The 21,396-nt window shown below is 41.0% G+C and overlaps 1 protein-coding gene across 3 annotated transcripts; it reads right to left on the bottom strand.

The window, feature by feature from the left end:
- Nucleotides 1-10,876: 10,876 nt before the first annotated feature.
- STARD4 (StAR related lipid transfer domain containing 4) lies at nucleotides 10,877-21,385 on the bottom strand. Of its 3 annotated transcripts, XR_015280007.1 has the most exons (7): nucleotides 21,241-21,319; nucleotides 20,879-21,008; nucleotides 18,940-18,989; nucleotides 16,357-16,483; nucleotides 15,086-15,200; nucleotides 14,201-14,507; nucleotides 10,877-12,268 (listed from the first exon to the last, which is right to left on the bottom strand). XR_015280007.1 is itself a non-coding variant. In XM_023943351.2 (6 exons), the coding sequence occupies exons 2-6, from the start codon at nucleotides 20,981-20,983 to the stop codon at nucleotides 14,281-14,283; spliced, it is 624 nt and encodes a 207-aa protein (XP_023799119.1). In that variant the 5' UTR covers nucleotides 20,984-21,008; nucleotides 21,241-21,385; the 3' UTR covers nucleotides 10,877-14,280. The 3 variants fall into 3 exon arrangements, 2 of the variants coding, with proteins under 2 accessions (XP_023799119.1, XP_023799118.1); XM_023943351.2 differs by having other exon boundaries at nucleotides 10,877-14,507; nucleotides 21,241-21,385; XM_023943350.2 differs by having other exon boundaries at nucleotides 10,877-14,507; nucleotides 21,117-21,259.
- Nucleotides 21,386-21,396: the final 11 nt, after the last annotated feature.

Genomic DNA, 21,396 nt, shown 5'->3' with positions numbered 1-21,396 from the left:
GGAGGATTAAAGATCCTGTCTTTACTGTGTGAAAATGCATCTATTATACTTCAGATTTTTTTATCCAGTTCTTAGAATTCTGTACAAAAAGTTTTGCTGACTAAGAAGTTGAAATTTAAAGGACAAGCATCCATTCAGTTTTCAAGGGACACACTTTCAGGTCAGGTCATCTGGTGGGGCCATAGCAGCTGTATGCAAGCCAACATGACACTTTTACAGATTTTTCCCTTGGAAACAAGTACAGCAAGATTAATAACTTTAGAGAAGATCATAGGTACATCTACCTATCTCACTTTCTATTCGCTGTCTTACCTCCTTTGAGGTCACTGGAGGAAAAATGCAATTTTCAGCTACTTCACTGCCATCATACTGTGGTGAAGTCACCCAAGTTCAGTCAGTAGGGAAGTTTGACGGGAGAGGCTGGATTTCTGTATCATTTTGTCTTTCATTTGGGATCATTGCTTCAAACCTGCAGCAGTGGAGTTGGCTGTGCAGTAACTGCACTTCTGTAAGAGTTTAAGCATAAATTCCTTCATCTGAGGCATGGTTTGTTGAGCTGAAAAGTGGTCCTAGCTGATTCCCAATGGTGATTTTTGCTACAATATACCACGGCATACCATAACTATGAACTGATTCCATCCAACAGGAGATCTCTCTGTCACAGCATGATCTTCAGAGGCAGCTCAGTTTTATGCATAAAGGCTCTGGGGCTTCAGTTCTTTTTTTGCTTTGTTTTCTTTTATCATACTCAACATTAAACAATCAGGATGGCCGTGCTGAGTCTGTGATTACCAGTATGTGACTCAGTAAAGCACTGTGCCTGGATGATATATTTGATTTGTGACAGCACTTGGGTGTATGCATGCACTGGAAGACAAGAGTGTTACGTGCACTGGCTTCATCTGAAAAATCACATCCTAGTGGCATCTGCTGTAGTGCAGACAGGGATGTGCAACATCAGTGTCTTACTGTGGCTGAAAAATGTGAACACACTTGAAAACTACTGGAGATGGAGCAGATGTTTCCAAATATGTGGTTATGCTAAGTAGAAAGTTACTTGCACTCCTTTCTGTTGAAATCCTAAGCTTTAATTTTTTAGAATATTTAACATATTAACAAAGTTCTTCAAGTACAAAAGGGGAAACCTTCCAATCTTTCTGAAGTATTTGAGCTTAGCAAAACTTTTCCTTTAAAAGCAGATTGCAGCACTAGCCTATTTTAGAGCAAAGATGATGATCAGATGCCTGTTAAATGTCTAAGGAAGTCCTGCCTTTGCATCACAGCAGGGGTTTTGTCAGGTTCAGAAAGATTCCCTCCAAAATAGAACATATTTCCTGTGGTTTCAAACACTTTTGCTTGCAATTCTGTGGATGACACAGTAAATTGCACTGTGTGAGCCTGGTACTGGTTTGTTGGCTGAAGTTTGTACTTTACAGTGTGCAAACATACTGTAAAAGAGGCGGACACACTGTAATCAAACTTCTGAATGCAGCATACCATCAATGCAAAAGTTTTTGATATAACAGGTTCTTCAGAAGAAGTGTACGTAGGACTCTGTCCCCACAAATGAGCAGGCCATTGGACACATGGAATGACAAAAACTGCCCAGCAGTCCCTTTGTCTTGGTGAACAGAGCAAAGTTCTCTGAAAAGCTGTGTGGTAGCATAGTGGGATAAAAGCATTAACCAAAAGGTTTTTTGGAGTGGCTCAGACCAGCAGGGAGGCCCAGGCTGCAGGAGGCTGTGGCTCACTGGCAGCTAGGCCTCTACACCTTCCAAATGAATCACCTTCTCCTGCAACTCACACTGCAAATGGAACACAGACACAGCCAGCAGCCATGGGAGAAGTGAAGACAACACCATATTTTCTGCTGCCCAGCAGCAAGGAAAGGGAAAATTAATACTGGGAGTTGTTAGTGTCCAACTCAGCAGAAGGAAAGCAATATCTGACAAGCAGCAAATGCAGCAGGACTCTGGAAAATAAACCCTTGTTTCTAGATAAATGTCCCTCAGCTCCTGCACACATGCTGGGTCATCTCTGGGGTTTTAAGAGCAGCATATGAAAGTGTGGGATAGAGGAATCCCGGCAGATCTTTGTACAATGTCCTGCACATTGCCTGCTTACAGAATAACAGACACAAGCATCAGCACAGTGCCTTGTGCAGAGGCTATTTCTCCTGGAGAAGAACTCATTTCTGAGTGGCTGAGCAAACCAATTTTTGTTGCTCAAAAATTATGAGAGCATAGCTAATGGAGGCATGGCATCCATGTAACAAAAAATATCAGAGGCTGACCAAGAAAGATGCACAGTTAGACCTAGAGACCAGTGGCAGGATACACACAAGTCCTGAAGGTAACAAGGGTGGCAAAGAGACAGGCAGAACATCTGTAAAGTTACTTTAGAAAACATTAACAGCTCAGAGAATATCCTTTATTCCCTATCAGAGTTAGTTCAGTTAGAACATAGAGTTGATTCTTCTTTTGGATAAAGAAATTTATATAAAATTCTCTGATAAGCCCCTGCACAATACCATGTTTTGCTGAACAAAAACCATCCACTGCATTGCAGAATAAGAAGAAAATAAGGAAGGAAAAGGGACAAAAATAGGAGTGAAATATTTGCCTGGTCTAGACACAGAGTTCTAAAGCAAGTCTTGTAGAGGGTTACAAAGATGATGACAGGACAGGAACAGATCTCTTACGAGGAAAGGCTGAGGAAACATGGCCCATTCAGTCTTAAAGAAAGGATGACTGAGAGGGAACCTCGTTAATATATGGGAATACCTGAAAGAAGGGTGCCAAGAGGATGGACCAGGCTCTGCTCCATGGTGCTGAGCAACAGGACGAGAGGCAATAGGCAGAAACTGATGTTCAGGCTGTTCCTCCTAAACATGAGGAAGTACTTCTTTGCTGTGCAGGTGTCCACAGATGGGGACAGATTGCCCAGAGAGGCTGTGGAGTCTCCCCCACTGCAGATATTCCAGAACCTGGACGCAATCCTGAGTGATGTGCTTTAGGAAATCTGGCTTGAGCAGAGAGGTGGGACCAGATAACAGTGCCAATGGTCATTTTCAGCCTTACCCATTCTGTGATTTCATGAATTTATGATCTTAGTTCCAGAAGATATATAAATTACTATTGGCAAGACTGTAGATTCTTTTTATCTGGGAGGTAAAATTTCTGGCCAGAGTAATCCAGAAGATTCCAGGAGAGGCACTGAAGAGCATCCCTTGGAGTGTGAATCCTCAAACTAATATAAGGATAGGACAATATACATGCATATAACTAAAAATTCAGCAAGTACTTACATCCTCTTCTACCTCTTCAGAATGGAAAAGAGAACATGAATGCAGTAATGAACTTAGTTATAATGGGAAGGCATTCAAATATTGTAGGAATAGGCATAGTACAGAAACAAGAATACAATGGAATACATAAAGTGGCCCAATTCTGAATTTAGCAGTAAAATTACAGACTAAAATCTGAATATGTATATGAACACATAAATATATAAATTTGTCAAATAAGAAGCAGAGGCTGATGAACAATCTCTGAGAGCCAAGTCTGTATTAGAAGCTGGAGCAACCTTTTAAGCCATCTTTTGTCCCTTTCCAGCATTACTCAGCTGGACCTGAAACCATAATGATTAACAGTTTGGTATACATACATCATTGCTGGATGAAATTCAGTAATGCATATCAAGGTATGAAATATAACAAATACAGTGGTACAGAATTTTTCCCAGCTCTGGCTCCTTTCAAGGCACAGCTGGGAAGAAGATTATTTCAGTGCCTTCCTTTCATGTGCTCAGAACAGGGGTCGAAGAGGAATGGCAGCATAAGCACAGCATTTCACAAAGAGTTGGAGCTGCCCCAAACTGTACAGAGGACCTGCCCAGTGATGCTCCATCCACAGCATGTGTGACTGAGAACAGTCTGGCCCTTTATTTGTACATCAGGGAGATGTTTATTGGCCAAGGTATATTAAACAGCACACGTTTGCCCCTATGAAGTAGAACAGAGTTCCTCCTATAGGAAGATACATAAAAAGCGAAGTTTAAAAGAAAGTTTTTTTGTTTTATTTTTAAATTTGAAAAATGACTCTGACTTCAAGAAAAAGTGTTAACATTAATGGCTAAATGGCTTATTGTTATTTTTCCCCTCTGTGCTTAATCTTTTTTTCTTTTTCCTGGCCCAGGGGCACCCAGGAACAGCTGTCAGCTGTCAGTCAGTGGGTAAAGAGCCATCTGACACCTGGCAGGTTTCAGCTTTTCTGCCCTGACAAATCTCCTGTTGCCCTTGGTTCCATCAGATGGTTTCACTACTGCACTTGTTCTCCCAGAAGTCTGGGTTTCATCTGTCAAGTATACATGTATTTCTCTGTGAGCCACACCCTGGTGTGATTTGTCACTGCCATTTAATACCCAGGGAGAGGCATTTCTGCTTTCCCTCTCTATTTCCCAGACTCATGCTGTTTCCTGGCATCTTCAGATTCTGTTCTTAAAGGCCTATACCTGTCTGACAGAAATAGCTCAGTGGTGTGCAACAAATGCCAAACAGACACAGAAAATAATTTAGCTTCTTCAGTTAATTTCCCAATATAAAACGAAGGCACCTGGGCTGCTGTTGGTGCAGGATGAGGAGTTCAGTGCAAAGAGAACAGGACCATGGCAGATTCTGCTTCTCAGCTCCAGGAAGCACTTTTGTCAATAGCACATTTTTCCTTCTGTGGGTGACAGTGTTTAGGTCAATCCAAAGAGACAAGACGTCAGACTTAGGAACTCTGAAAAATACCATGTATGCTATGACCAGTGACCTTCTTAATATTGTTTACATAATATGAGTTGATATACTTAGAATCATATTTTATGCAGCATTGCCATTTACAGTGCTGGCACAAGAAGCTGCAAAGTCAGTTTGGAACATTTGGTCCCATTTGTTGCCTGGAACTGTAAATAATGATCTGCTTTGCAATACAAAACTATGGAGCCAATAATTGTATCTGTGTGAGAACACACATCGGCATTTCCTGTCCATCGACAGGAAAAAGGACTAATTCTTTGTAAACCCTGTGTCAGGTGGATATGGGATAGCTCTTCTAATTGAAATTATTATGTCGAATGACTTGAAGCAGCTATTCTGGTCACTTGAAAGCTGAGGACAAACCATTTGGTTTGATTTCCAGCTGCAAATGGCATGTGATCTGTCCCAGAGACAGTATGTTCTAGGAGCCACTGAATCATATTTAGTCATCCAGAACTGTGCACAGGGGTCTGCACTGTCATACCAGCCCTCAGATCCCAAAGCATGATGTTGTTACTTACAAATGTGAAATTTGCATGAATGAGCACTACACAAATCCCCAAATAACACAGTACAATAACTGCCCACAACAAACACACCAGAGAACTCTGCTACATAACACACCAAAAAGAGCTCCTTTTAAGCTTTCTGTCAACACAGGATAAAGTGAAAAGTGTATATAAATGTACATTTCAAGGTTTTAAGTTTGCTGATTTCTGTTATTTTCCTGACATCTGGACAGCCATTATTTATGAAGTAGTGCAAAAATATCTATCCAGTGACAGCCTCCTCCAGATGGAAAAACATCACCACTGACCCTACTCTTCACTTGTAAGACATCAAAGTTGTATTGTTTGTACTATTAATATGTCCCCCAGTTGTCTCTCCCTCACCTCACCTCCCTACCTCCTTGCTATGGGGTCTGAGGTAGTGTTTTATGGAAAACTGAAATTTATCAAGAAACATTTCATGGAACTAAGCAAGTGGACTGTATGTGTATTTAGACAAAGATATCTCTGAAATATCTCTGAACCCTGCTGCAGCTGTGTCCTACCTGAGAAGTATTTTCCTTGGGAATGACAAGAGCATCCAAGGCTGGTGCCATCATCAATGTACTACCTTCAGTGTAGTGATAGGTGCTTGTTTGCTCTGCTCAAATCATTACCATCTTGGCTGCAGGGAGACAATAATTAAAAACTAAGAATTTTTTACTGAAAGTAATTAGAAACAAGGACATTTACAACTACTAACTCTGAAAACTAACCCAAACTGTTCCTTTGTGCAAGAACCACTTCCTTGCTCACACCACATCCTCCTAAGATGTCATTCTAATGCTTCTGACTAAATAGCATGTTCTGTAAGAGGACATTTTGGGCTCTGGTTGTTTTTTTGGGGTTTTTTGGCCTTATTTTTTGGAATACACGGTGTTGACAGGCCTATGCTCATGAGAAAATTACCTCTGAAATGGTTAGTTGCTCAGGGAGAAGGAAAGATGGCAGAGTTGGAGGGTGAACCCTAGTCACAGAACCACAGAACCATTCAGGTTGGGAAAGACCTTTGGAATATTGCTTAGGAAAGATCATGCAGTCTGTTAATCCAGCACTGCCAAGTCCACCATGAACAGGATGTTCCTGCAAAAATCAGCAGTGGTGACTTGTCCAGCTTGTCAGGGAGGAGGAGGAGGGAAGAGTCGCTGAGGCTGTCTGGCCTGGGGGAAGGAATTTGTTAGTCCCCAGGAGCTATACCACCACACCCTCACAAGACCAGGGGGTACCATGCAGAGGCTGCCTGGCTGCTCCACATTCACAGCAAGGTGGTCATCAGCTTAAACTGGTTTTAACCTGAAAAAATGTGATACATGAAGGCTGCGTGTCTGGCTTGGCTTTGGTTTGGAGGCTCCTGGTTGGATGTGGACCATAAAGAGGGAATTTTGTGCTTTTGTTAATTCAATAACACAGTATGCTGTATGGCTAGGGTATGTGCTGATATTTCCAAGACAAACAGAAAAATGGTGCCTTTGACTAGTAACACAAAGTATTTTATAAGCCTGTTACATAAGCTTGTTGATCTCAGAGCACTGGAGGCTGGACTCTTACTAATAAAAATTAAGAATGTTGTAAATATATATAGCAGAATCTCAAATTAGCTACATGTCCTGTGTTCTTGACTCCTTATTTTACTGCTTAATGTGTAAGAAATCCTGTACTGTCAACACTGTTTTCTTCTACTAGCAAAGATGTAAGCAACTAAATAGCAGTTTATAGACTGTTTAACTGTACCCCTTTGCTTCTGATTAAGCCTGTTTGTGACATAACTTTCCTGATACTGTACAAGTGAACCAGAGAGAAATTTTAACTGGAAAAAAATGACCATTTTGTTATTTCCATGTATTGTATGTGAGACCAGTGTACCTCCTTGTGTGTTTGCATGGCAATGCTGACAAGCCATGAGAAAATGCTTTGATGCTGGGATGTCTATTTTTAGTAAGTGGCTTGCATGACTGATCTGATGCTAAATAAACTAGTAAATCTAGAAAAGGTTATATCTATTACTTGCTGATTTGTAATGTTTAATGCTAATGTAGAGCAAGGAACAATAATCATCATGGGTATTAACTGTTTATATTGCAAAGTCTAGACTTATTTCCAGCTTGGCACAACATTTCCCCTACTCCTCTCAAAAGTTAGCAACTGAATAGCAAACTAAATCTGTTATTTCTGGTGGGTACAGAACTAGGGGCTGCCCAGGCTTCCCCTGTACCCCAGGGTGGGTTATGTGAGATAGATGCTTGCATCCCTTTTTATTAATTACTTCCAGTGTTTAAGAAATTACTCTAGTTCTGTTGCTCTTTTAACTGGAAAGTATTTTACAAAGTCCCAAGTCTTTTTGTTGCAGTTAACAGTTTGTCTATCACAATGATTTATTTTCTGCAACCTAATCCAAAGGTTATTAATGTGCTGCTTTATTCAGGATGCTCCTCTCTCACCAGCACAAACCAAACCTTTACTCCAGAGGTCTTACACTCTTCTTCTTGCTTGAATATAGATTTTCTGCTTTTAGTTGACTACTCTTTGTCTTGAGCTATGTTGTCAAAAGCTGCACATGGTACCTGAATGGAGAACATTTTAAGACTGATGTGTTGAAAGGACTTTTTGGTTTTTATTTCTCTGCTCTGTGCCCATATCTGTCACTCACGGTGTTCTCTCTTGCTTGGTACTGGTGCATCTTGCTATTCTTGCCGTCTACAACTCCTTCATCTTGCCAACTGCTTGAATGCAAAGTCCCTTCATACCCTTTAGTGAGAGATGATTTTACAAAATCTCTCCATCCTGGAGCAATGGAAGAAATAAGTCATTATATTCTCTATGAGACGTTTTGCATGACAAGAGTGCTCCAGGAAAAAAAAAAAGAAAGGTCCAATTTGGCACTTCCACTGATGTTGCTGAATCTTTTCCCAAGGCATGCATTCTTACTGCAATTTCATGAAATCATCTTGGTCACCTCCATAACAAAGTGGAAAAGCGAAAGTGGACAAGACTAAAGGAGAGGGCAAGTATCAAGCTGGCTTTGAGCTCCCCCTGGAGCTCAAGGGTTGTTTGCTCTTGGCTCACCTCTTAAAAACAGCACATCAAACAGCTGAGTTGGAGCTCATCACACAGCACATTACACTGGCTTTATAGTGAGCTTGAGACAAATAAGGAAATGGGAAATAAGAAAAAACTAAAAAGTCAGAGGAACTTTTAATGAGTTAGGATAGCTGGGGAGTTAAACATAATGATCCTGCCTCATAACTACCAAATTCCTGCATTTCTGTTGATGCCTGGCACAGTCTTCTTCTTTAAAAAGCCCTGGGCTTTTGTAGTTATGACATCCTTCTCAGCAGTTCAAGCACTTGTTTCCTTCAATGTTGTACATACCCCAGAAACTTTATGTTTCAAATATCCAATGATGCAGGCGGTTTTGGGAAGAGATTCAGTAGTTTTACATCCATGGTGAAATCTCTATACTTCCATTTAACATTAAAAAGAGTACATGAAGGGTCTCTTCCCTCTTCCTAACTTCTTTGGTATTTGTTGTGGGCATTAAGATTTCCTCAATTTTGTTTCCACTGAAGTTTTATTCCCATGGTGTGGGCTGGGAGGCACACAGCAGAGCAGAAAGATGGTTTGCCCATGTTGAGCATATACAAAATGTTATTTTCATGTAGCTGATTGAGACAGGAAGACCATGAAGTTCTGCAGATATGGCTGTGCACATACAGGCTGCATCCTTAATCCTGTACACAGAAGAGATGGTGGTTTGTGGAGACGTGGCTTATGCTCCAGTGAACAAGCATGCTGTGGTTTCTTTCCTTCCCCCTTCAAAATGTGAGGAGCTTGAAATCCTGTCAGGCATACAGACAAGGTGGGGTTGTATGGCACTCAAGTAACAGGGGTTGGCTGAACTCATGTTTGCTGCTGCTGAAATGCACCCGCATGAGCACTGCCCTGCCTCCCCAGTGCGCCCTGGAGGTGGAATTAGTAACAGCAACACCTCAGTAGCAATGCTCTCCGACTGGAACCCAAATTGCAGGCAGCACTTCGACACACTTGGCATAACAATTTTCTCTCCAGGGTTATAAACTGCCTCAGAGAGATGTCTGTGATGGCAGGCAGGTCAGCAAGGTGCAGGTAGAGCTCAGGAAGTGCTCTCTACCCCTTTGCATCCTAGGGCAGAGCCAAACTGGTGCAGTGAGGGCTTGAACAAGGTCGGTTTCTGGTTTCCCTCTGGGCAGCAAGAGTTCCACTTAGGTTACCTAAGAAAAACTTCTGAGATCCTAGTGTCTAGGCACAGTGAAAGAACTGTTTTAAAGAAACTCTGGAGAAGGCAGTTCTGGGCATTATGTTGGTATCTGAAGCTTCTTAATCCAGATGTGGCATTTCTTACCATGTGGGTCAGCTGTGAAACATGCACAGGTATCTCCTGCCATATGCTGTTACCATCTGTGTCTGCTTTCTCCATGCTAGTGGCAAATCCCAAGGAAGCGAAATTTTTCACAAGTTACCATAGGTCGTTACTGTAGTAAGAAGTTATGATGTAACTCCATGGTAAGCAGTCCCTATTTGAACTGTAAAACTGAGTCTGGAAAAAAATGAGGACTGGAAAAGGCTGAATGAATTATAAACTGCAGTTTAGGACTTTAGGATATATTATTTTCTAGAGAACATTTAATACTTAGTGTAGGTTTAAAATCTCTCCCATCTTTCTATTATCTTTCACCAGGAAATGGATTTGAACATCAATGTTTTAACAATTCTAGTAATTAACATCCTTAAGGATTTCCCAAAGATCCCAAGTGGCCTCTATACCTATCCCTACCATACTTTGCAGAAGGACATGATACATGCCCTGCAAGAGTATGCTGTATCTCAGATTGTATCTGTATCTCAGATGTTCAGAGGTGACAGTTCCTTTTCTCAGCAAGAGAAGGCAGCTACAAGGCTTTCCACTGAAGTCAAACGCTACAGAACTCTACTGCCTTTGTGCCAGCTTTGTAAGAGAAGCAAAGGAAGGGTCTAGAGGAGATACAGAGATTTTCTTTGTTTCTGTAGATGCTAATTAAATACAAGTCAATATACATGTTGCAGCTTGTTTTTATATGCCTGATATATAACCTATATGCCTTCTGCCAAGTGCTATATGCTCATGTGTTTCAGATTAACTTAATGTTTATAGTTAATAGATCGCTTCTTAAACATACAAAAAGGTAAAAAATAGTAAGCCAAAATAATAAAGTTCTTCCACAACAATCATGGGGTCATCATAAAAAAACAAAACAACTCCTGTATATACATATTTAGAACTGAAGCCTTGAGAAAATCCTACTTGTAGTTTTCAAGACATTTCAATTGGGCCTTATCCTCAGTCTAAATCAAGTTTCTAAGTGAATCCTTTATGGCTTTCAAATTTAAGGAGACAAACTGGTATCATTAGAGATCACCAGTCAGCTAAAGATTAACGACATCATCAGACTTAACGCCCCAAAAATGCTACATATGGCTGCACAAGCATTGAAGAAGGTACATGATGAGCCTGTTGGAATCCATTATTTTAATTTATTCTGCAGTTGCACTCAAAATACAAATACAATCCCTTAAATGCTGACCACAGTAAGTTAAACTCACTGTTAAAACAGACTTTGACTTTCCATACACAGGCACAACTTGACTGGTTTCACTAGACTTAGGGCTATTTTTACAGCAGTGCACCTCCTAGGCTGAACCACCAGGTCACACCATCAAAACTGTTCTGGTTACTTATAATTACTGTAGAAATTATATGCTCTGTGTTTTGTAAGTTCATCATGTTTCACATTTATAAATTCATCAAATTTAAGATCAGGGACTGTGCACAGGGTATCTCTCTGAGGTATCAGTCCACCTCCCAGCCAGTTGTGGTACTTTGCCTCTAAAGTGAGCTTAACCCTATCTCTGCATCTTCTGCACATCTACAGGAAAAGTTTCATGCTGGAGCTTTTAGATGAGGAACAAACCCAAGCATGAAAACCTTTCCCACACACATACAAATCACCTAGTTAAAGTGCCAAAGAGTAAAGTATCACATTGCCCATACCTCTTAAAAAGTAAGGTTTTCTTAAAAAAAAATATTAGCCATATAAAAATATTTTTGATGTGCCTATATACATGCTATTTATCTAGCAAAATAAGATCTCTGCTGTTCTTGGGCAATTTGTTCAGAAGACACTTCTGGATAACTGTATTCCTCAGTGATAGAAATATATACTAAGCATTTACTTTGTCTCCCATTAGTTCTACATAGGCAAAGCATGGGCTCCTGCACTTTGTCCTTGCCACTGCTTTCCTGTTTTAACCCTCTTGGCTCCACCTAGATTGTCCACTAACTCAGGAAGAGAAGAATGCAATAGTGGGAGAACAGGCTCTGATACTGTGGCTTTCTTGTTTCTGACGTACTCTGGTGAAAGAACAGCTCTTCCTCCCTCTCCATCTATAGCTATATAAAAATAATATAAATTTCAGGTTCAAATAAATACAATTGAAATTGGACATCTTTCTCCTAGTTCTGTACTAGTCTACAGCTAAAATTTTATTAGAAGTATCAGTATACAAAAATGCACTAGCAATTTTCTTACTTTAGCTCAAGTTCTTCTTTCTTCAGCTGCTCTGTGCTTCACCAATTTGTCTTCATTAAAAGCAGAAAAATCCATTTCACTGGATACTAAATAAGGCTACTGTGTATGTGTCAGAGCGCCTAAAATGGGTGTTTGGAACAATTACTTCTGCAGTGCCTGGTGTTGTACCAACATCCTCCTGTGTCCTGTGCTCCTTCTAACCCATTTTTCCAGCACTGAAGTGCCTCTGTGCACATTTAAACTCGGCTTTTTACATAGAGAGGCGGTATTTTTCTCTACATACATCTGTATCCCTCCATTAGTCAGTCACAGCAGCTCTAAAAAGAGAAGACATGAATATGCAGATTCACTGCACATGTAATCTTTGTAACTGGAAAGAAAAAATAGGCTACACTTCAAACACTTTCCTCTACAGTGATGTCACCATTCATCCCACAGAGCAGCACTGCCAAAGATTTCATAATTGCCTCTCTACCAGTACTAGAAGCGAGAGAATATTGGCAGCAATTCCTTGGTGTCCTTGGTGGTAGAAGATCACGTTGTGAGCTTGCAGTAGTTTGGCAGACATGAGGAAGGTAGGAAAAAAAAAAAAATGGGAAGACTAACTGAGGGGTTTAAGAGAAATACACAAAACCCAAAAAAGAATTAACATTTTCTGCCCATGAGGACCAAAGGCTGTTTGATGCATTGTTTTCAACTGTCTTAATAGTACTAAATACCTTAAAACATGAAGCAGGTTGAAAAAGCCCCCATTTGGTATGATTTTTTTTCTGCCTCTCTGATTGAGCAATAAGAAAGCTCACTCCTCACTATTCGGAGTTCAGCTACAGTAGCCAGTGTCAAAAAAAGCCAATATTGCAAGGGACTTTGATCTGAATTTTTGTTTTTCTGAGTCTACAACCTGTCCCTGGATTGTATGTATACACTTGGCTCCACAGTATCAGGGATCAAAGATACTTTTCCTAACTCCTACACAGTTAAACTTGCCACTGTGACAGCACTGGCAAACTACATCACCTGAGCAAATGACACATACCAACATTAAAAGCTTAGCATCAGATTTTAAAGAGAATTCATGTTCCTAGCAGGAAGAGAGTTATTTCTTAAATGCCCCTGCTATATATCTATCAGAATCACTGGACTGCTGAAATTTGCTTGAAATTTGCATTTTTAAAAAAGACCCTGTATCCTTCAGCAGATCTGAGCAATTCTGCAGCTTGAGCTTTGGCCTTCAGTTGCTTGTATTTTAAGTTGTTAATTTATTGCACAGATCAACCTAGGGGCAGAACAGAACCACGCTACAGCACCAGAACACTGGCAAGTCTGTGGTGCTGTGGCTACAGCAACACCTATCCCTGAAGCAAAGGAGTGGCTCTTTCTGCTGCTTTTGTTATTCCAGGGTATGCAGTTGAAGAAACATACACAGAAAGAAAAATCCCTCAAAAACCCAACTAAACGAAATTCCCACATATGTATTACATGCACATTTAAGTAAAAATGTCCTTAGAAGTAAAGAGTATCACCGAAGATCCATTAGAGGTTTGTTATTTTGACAATTGTGTGACTAAAAGCCCACCAAAAAAACCCCCAAAAAAACCCAAAAAAACCAATGGAAAGACACATGATAACCTAAATGAGCTTTGGATCAGCTGTAAGGGCATTTCTTTATGCACTGAGACTGTTGTATACAACAGTAAGTAAGTTACAGTTACAATATCAAAGAAATGCCAAAAATTAACATTTACTTTTGTTCTCAAGTACAAATAGCTTTTTTATGAATAGTATCATTTAACAACTTAGCTATATAATATCTATATGATAAATCAGAGCAAATTTAAAAACAAATTACAGATGCAGCTGAACAAACTTAAAAAAAAATCAAAGAATTTAAGTAAATACCTATATATATATATATATTTTACTAAATTACATCTTCAATGAGATGCTGCCTGTACAGTAATGTGCACTGTCAAAATCCCGAGCACCTGGCTCCCAAAACTGCTGCAGGGAGCTGAGCTCATGCTGCATTTTCCAAGCCCACACACACATCTTGTGCTTTCTACTAAGGAAGCTGGGGGTTTAGAGATTCAGGCTACTCCTCACAAAGCTGCAGAGTGCCAAGCAGCAAAAAGCGTATTGAACTGTGCACAGGGAATGTATGCCAATTATCACACCAAAAAGCACTTGCTAAAGCTGTTTGTATCCTCAACACAAAGGTTCAGGTGTCATTCAGGAAGAGTGTCACTCACCTCAATTTAGGCAACCTACGCTAAGATAAACAACATAATCTGATTGCAAGGAACGCACGGGCTTTTAAGTCAGTGTTTGTCTATGTTTTGAGTGCCTTTTTGAGGTCAGAGTAAAAATTGGCCAGTGTACTAGACATGGCAGTGTCCACTGCAGACTGTGGTAGCATCCCTCGCAGTTCAGTCTGGATATAGCCTGTCAAAAGACTGTGGCCAGGAGCATCCTTGAGAGGGACACAGAACCAACCACAAGGGTGATTGAATCCACGGACAAAGTTTGGTCTCACCTCTCCATAGTCCAGGCTTATACCTAGAAAATAAAGGAAAAATAAAGAAAAATAAAATTTTAAAAAAGGGAAATTATTTTGAGAGAAATAAAAAAGAAAAATTAATGTGCAGTAAATTTGAAATATATAAGCTTCTGGCTGGGGAATTTAGTGGTAGTGACAGACACACTACAAGGTTCTGGGTATTTTCATGCATGGAATTTGCTGTTCATTCAAACTCTGTGACAGACAGGAAAGCAGGGTAAGCAAAAATTCAAATGTTAAGAGGACATTTCTCCCATTTACTAGAAGCAAGCTTTTACTCATACCAGTTTGCTCTACAGCCTGAGCTGGAGGACTCAACTTGTCTCTAACACTTGTGCTCCACAGCTGACATAAGTGAAACCTGGCACAAAGGAATGGTTCATGGGTAAACCACTAACTTGTACACTTCTTTAAATACGTAAAATGTTAAAACATCTTTAAATTTGTTAAAATACCTTGAATTTATTTGCTGAAGACTATCTTAGACCATTTTTGCAATGTTTACTGCTACTAAATCTGAATCAAATCTTAAGCCAAGGAACTGTTGCAAAATAAGAAGAGGCAGGTGGTGGCTTACCACATGTTAGAAGCCCGTCTTCGTAGCTTGTAGTGTAAGAGAAATCAACAAACTCCCTTGGTGCTATGATGTTCCAGAGCTGGCCAGCAGTTGTGTAGCGCATCACACAGCAGTTCTTGTTGAGTGACACAATTACAAGGGCAAGAAAATAAATATATCTTAGTATAATGAATAAACAGAGAAACTTAACGCTCGCAGGCAGCTAATGCTTTTCACAAAGGTAACAGCCTCAGTCAACTACACTGAAAATTCAGTGAGGTCTGAATGGCTGTGCCATTCTCAGCCTAAGAACTGGAAGTTGTAAAGACTTGTGGTCTACAACTGAAAGCTGTGGGAGTAAAGAATATCTGGCACCATAAAGGTTTAAAGATCTAAAGCTAGGGAACTCTGGCACGTCTGAGAACCGAAAGCCACATGGCTCTTAAGTTGCCAAGGAGCACTTGGGAAGTCTAAAAAGGACCATGAACGAATTTCAAGAGGAATCTCTTGGTACTAACTCTATCAAATACTTTTAATCCACTAAGCAAAAAATGAAACAGGATGTGAACAATTCTTCAAAACAGGCTTTCTTGTAATACAGTAGTCTGTATAAATACTATACAGACAGAATACCTTGTCATATAAATCTTCCTTCAGTGAAAGAACAAAAGACAATCCATGTTCAAGCCAGGTGCCCAGATGAGGGTTTTGAATTCATATTGAATGTCTGCATTAACCAAAGGAAGGCTACCTACTGTTTTGTAACCAGCTTAAAACTTACCTTTCTTTTATCAAGTCCTGAGCATCAGATTGAATTATTTTGTGTCTCAGCACAAAGCCATCCTACACAAGTTAGCCCTTCAGGAAGAGGGTGAGGTTGCAACTTCCATATGTGTGGATTATTACTATTGTTTGTTGAGGAACAGAAGAAAGCAAGCTGTATGAAATGGCTTTGGCATACACAGTATCATACTGTAGCCCTCTGTATGTGAATTTTATCAGAAGCTACCGGAGCTCCCAGGTCCAAGAGAATTGTGACTGACTCCTTTATTTTTAGCATTAATGGAAAGATGAATTCCAAGCTTCAGAACAGGACTGTGCTGCCAGAAAGCCTCATCTGTGGTCATACAGAGAACGTATGCACAATGTTGCTCGTGCATGCAAAAAAGAAGGCTGTAAAGGGTTCATATCTGTTGGAATTGCTCTGCTCTACATGAATGTTAAATTCATGAATGTTAAATTCATGTATTCATCAATACACATTTCTCTTAGGAATCTAAACAAGTCTTCACCTCTTCAAATGTTTCCAGGATGTCCATTGAAGTCATTAGGCTGTCCCAGTCTAGCCTGTAAGGTCCAGGGCGAATATGATCCACTATTCTGTTAGTAACATCTTCCACCACTCCTTGAGCTTTGTAGCTAGGAAAATGTGTTTACATTTAGTAAGAAATTCTTTATATTCCATTAATTTTCAATGGTACACTTACATTAACACCTTGATACCAAGAAGTACAGTGGGTGTACAGCTGAAAAGAGAAACAGCACAGGAAAACACCTATGGGTGTTTCATCTATTCTTCTCTGCAAGAAATCCTTTTCTGAAAAAATTTGTCTTTTTTTATACAGCTAATATTTTATAAATGGCAAATTCCTTCCTTGGATAAAAATTTTCCTGTTTATTTCCTTAAGAACTGTAACAACTTGTAATTTTACTCCTATTGCTGGGCTAGCAAGGGAGTCCACCAGAGGTAAGTAAACCTAAAATAACAAGGTGATCAGGAATATAATGAGAAAATCATTTTTCTTAAAGCAGAAGTAACAGGATGTTGGAGACTGAAATGCTATGGTTTATGGCTCAAACAGTTTTATGAAGGATTTTTGTTTATTATAGCAAAACTGCATAACAAAAGCTGCACAGAAGCACCCTAAATGGGCCTCCTGACTGAGGCCCTGGACTACAAATTGATTTGAGATAAGATAAAGTGACTCAGATCTGGGCTGGGGGAGAAAAATATTTTAACAGGATTAAGCCCAGTACCTTCAGGGTGGAGGCCACAGCCCCAGGCTTATCTGCTGTCAGGCTGGAAGAGACCCTCACACCAAAGGAGCGAGGAGAAGATGTTTTGGGTGTGTGGTGAAAAAGCCTTTGCTCAGAGGCAGTGAAAGCCTATGCTTTGCTGTGCACACCAGCTCAGTTGTGGGGCCTCTTCAGCCCAGCAAAGCCACATCTAAGGGACACCCAGAAGAGGGACAGCAGAGGGGTGTCATGGCCCATCAAAGGGCCCCCAAAGAGGTCCCCAGACCCTGCACCAGTGCTACATGTGATGCAAAATGATGCAACAGACACAGAGTCATGCAAGGGACATGCCTCAGGGGAGGCACCTAGGCATTCCTACCTGTCCAAACATATATTAATCCATGGGATTCTATACTTCTGGATGGGGACCCTCACCACCAAGAAGACTAGACTGAGGGGAGTAATGAGACATCATTGGGATGCACAGAGAAGAAATATGTTTCTACTTAACTTGCCTCTGTCATTCTCCCTGTCCCCCCAAACACACCTCCCTCCCTTCCTTCTTTTTTTTACCTCTTTTATTATTAAATAAAATGCATCAGTTTTTCAGTGTCAACATCTAGCCTTGTTTGGTTTTAACCAAGTTTTGGGGAATATTCAAATGTTTCTGGGTTCGTTCTGCTTTGTTCACTGAGAGTTAGTTCTCTTTACTCCTCTTGGATTAGAGCAGATCATAACACAGGCATAGAACCAAGCTAACGAGAAACTTCATTCTGCTTTAGTGTCATATGATTACCAAATAAAACAATCTGGCATATGACATTACAGAATAATCATCTGTAATTAGATATTTTAGTAGACACCAGAGATTTTGTTTTCTTGAGTTACTGGGCCTCCAAATCTTGAAGGAGAAGAATCCATCAAAAAATTGCTTTTAAAATGCTTTATATTCATTAAGATGTTCTTATTAATAGCAAATAGTCAAGCAACAGATTCACCTCTTGACTTGTGCAGTTCACCCATATTCACTCATAATCCTCTGTATGGAGCCCATCTCAGCTGTATGCTTGGAACTGGAGGACAACATGGACATGTCAACGGCTCCCAGGTCTGGAAAGCCCTTCAAAGTGTGCTTTAGTTCTCCAGGTGCATAAACAACCCTGGGGTCTTCACCTGCACACAGCAGTCACTGCCCTCCTGGCAATGGCTCAACTACACAACCTGTTGGTGCCAGTGGGCCCATGGAACTCTTGGTGTCTGGGGCCATCAGCTCTTGCAGATTCAACAACATGTAAATTCCATGGGGTGTATCAGTCTTTGAGACCATTTTAAACACCACCTTTTCACAGGACTTTTTGTTTCTTCAGAGTGCTGCTTTCTGGTCAGTATTTCTCTACCTAAACCTACAGAAACCAACAGAACCCAGAGACAGAAACTTGCACAGGCAGGGCCTTCACATCACACAAACAACCCCACAAAACCGTCTCATAACCCCACACTTGGTATTTTGAAGTCGCACAGTCAATGCAAGAGTCAAAGGACTGACTCAGCACGCCCCAGTGACCCTTCAGGACTACTGAACCCAGGCTTGATTCTGAGCTTTACAGGCCATCATTTCTGGGCAGATGTTGTTGTCCACTTCAGCCAATGAGAGTTTTGTGGTGTTGTTCTAGACACATGCAATGCTAAAATATATCAAACTTAAAAGCTAGAAAGGATTCATAGAGCCACAAGAGGTTTAGCCATTTAGCTTCCCCTTTGGAGCATCTGTGTAGCTGATGGCTATAGAATTCACAGTCTTCATTTCTAAATTCTAGAGAACACATTTGTGAAACTTTAAAAATGTATCTCAAACTTACAGGTATCCACTGAATTCCTCCGATTGTTTACGCCACACAGTTGCATCTTTCTGAAGGAAAATAAAAGATACAATGTTAATTGTCACTTGCATGCAAGTGAAAGAAGTCCAGAAAGTGCTTCAATTTTCTTGAAGAAAAGCAGCCAACTTCATCATTAGCTGAGGTTCACCTGGGCACCACTGTACGCTTTTCTAAAGATTTTTCAGATACCTTTTACTTATAATTTTCTATTATTTAAAAAAATAAGAAATCAGCTTTCTCAGAGTCAAATGCTTGAAGTCTGTGCAGAAGTATGGTTTGGTAGGCCAAGCCAGTTTACTGTGAAAATACACAGAATAATGGAACAACATTAGCAGGAAAAGCCTTTCAATTGCAATGCCATTGGAAAGCCAACAGCTGGATGCTACTCAGACAGGAAGAATGTTTGCTTGCACCCCTGTAACACAAGTAACAGAAGAGTGCAGGAGATGCAGGCACAGACAAGAAAGTTCAATTGCCTTTCTCTTCTAGATGCCTAACTAGAATAGTCTTGCAAGCTGTAGTCTATTTATTTTAAAGTTACACAGAGAAAATAGAGAAATCAGTATCTTCTGATTTTTACATAACTGTGAAATGGAATCTCTGTACAAAATCTCAGAATTTTGGTGTGAAAAGAGTACCATGTACCACCACTTTATTTGGAATCATGATTATGATTATGATTATGATTATGATTATGATTATGATTATGATTATGATTACACGGAGGACAAAATATCCTAAAGAATAGTACTATTAAGTACCACATCCAGAATAATTTAAGGTATTTTGGGACACAACACATCTCCTTGTGGTAGATAAAGCTCTGAATGTCTTCTACATGGCACAATACCAAAATGGAAAGAAAGGACAGAGGAAGGAAGGGCTGGAGGGAGGGGTAAAATCTGAGGATTTGAAACACAAGGATGCAGGTAACTTTTTAAAGGAGTACACTAGTACTTAATATAAAAACACAGAAATACTAATACAGGAATAGACAACATTTAGTAGGGCAGAGGTGGTAGAGGTGTATTGCAAGAATGAAAGGCTTGGGTGGTCTGCTCTTACTTCTCCAGACAGTATTTGTTAATTTTGCAAATAATCAAGTTACATTTTAATCACTTGCTTCTGTCTCATCAATGTCTGCTCATGATGGAAGAAAAAATAAAAGCCCTACTCAAATCACTGTAACAAAAAGACAAAGACAGAAATTTACCACACTAGTCCTATCATATTGCTACACTTCTACTTTCTGTGGAAGACAGCACTAAAAAGTATTCACCCAGCCTAGAACTGATGGACAAGCAAAGGCTATTTAGCTTGTTGAAGCACGACTCAAAAAATCCCGGCAGCTCAAAAGAACAGGATGGCAAACTGCTCAGAGAAAGCAGGAACGGTATTCCCTTTCATGGAAGGAAACCTAGGATAGTATGTGGTCTCTAAAGCACAACAGAAAAGTGAAACAGTATGAGAGGAAGCCTTGAGAATGATCTCATTTCTTAAGAGGAAGACATTTGGAAACTGAAGCACGATGAACTATTTATTGACAAGAGATTCCAGAGGCTGACAGGCTGTGTCTGCTTAGTTTAAAGTACACTTTAGCTTCTTGCAATACTATCAATGCTAACACAATTTGTTGTAAGTCAAGGCTATAATCCTACACAGGTAGGATTCTTCCGTGAGACACACCCCAGAAAATGGGTAGAATGAATGACAAGAGTATACGAACACGAAAAATATATCCTGTCATCTAGAGATGCTCTAGAGGGCTGGTTTCACAGAGCCTGTCAGTTTAGAGTCCTGCAGAGCCCGGATACGTGTTTCTCAGCCGTGTGACACGGCACAGGGGGCTCTTTCCGCCGCCCCGGTGCCCCACAGCTTCCTGTGAAGCACGAACCGGGAAGCCGCCCAGAGCACTCACGGTTTTCTTCGCCACACGCCACTCGCTGTCTGCGATGCTGTGATACCGAACCAGCGTATTCCGTAGCTTCGAGGCCAGGGGTGCGGGATTGGGCAACGGATCCATTTGCTTCCCTCCTGCGCCAAGATGCCTAATCACACAGCAGAACAAGGCACGGGGTCATGGATGCCAACAACAGCGCGGATCATTCAAACCCGACCGGAAGATGCGGGAAACACCGCCGCGCGCACACACGCACATCTCCCAGCCAGGGTCGGGTGGCAGCGAGCGGCTGGCAGCGGCGCAGGGGCCCAGCTGCCGCCACCTCCGCCGCGCCGGGGCCGTCCCGGGATGGGCCGGAAAGGCGGGACAGGTGCGCTCACCTCACGGCTGCACCGCCGCGCCGGCTCCGCGCTCACCCGCGGCCCGCCCGACAGCGCTGAGGTGCCGGCAGCCAATCAGAGCGCGACCGCCCCGCCGGCACAGCCAATGGCGGCGCGATCCGCCGGGCGCGAGGGCGGGAAGGTCACCGCCCCCTC

This window comes from Cyanistes caeruleus, chromosome Z, assembly GCF_971803275.1.
Source record: "Cyanistes caeruleus chromosome Z, bCyaCae1.hap1.1, whole genome shotgun sequence".
Taxonomy (NCBI): domain Eukaryota; kingdom Metazoa; phylum Chordata; class Aves; order Passeriformes; family Paridae; genus Cyanistes; species Cyanistes caeruleus.
The sequence above is the reverse complement of the archived record's forward strand: the minus strand, read 5'-3'. Positions and strand labels throughout refer to the sequence as shown.

Excerpts from the sequence above, each read along its gene's own strand:
- STARD4 (XM_023943350.2), bottom strand. Across the intron at positions 18,990-20,878 it reads GGCGTGTGGCGAAGAAAACC|AAAGATGCAACTGTGTGGCG; the intron begins GTGAGTGCTCTG and ends ATTTTCCTTCAG. Across the intron at positions 16,484-18,939 it reads GAGGAATTCAGTGGATACCT|CTACAAAGCTCAAGGAGTGG; the intron begins GTAAGTTTGAGA and ends ACATTTTCCTAG.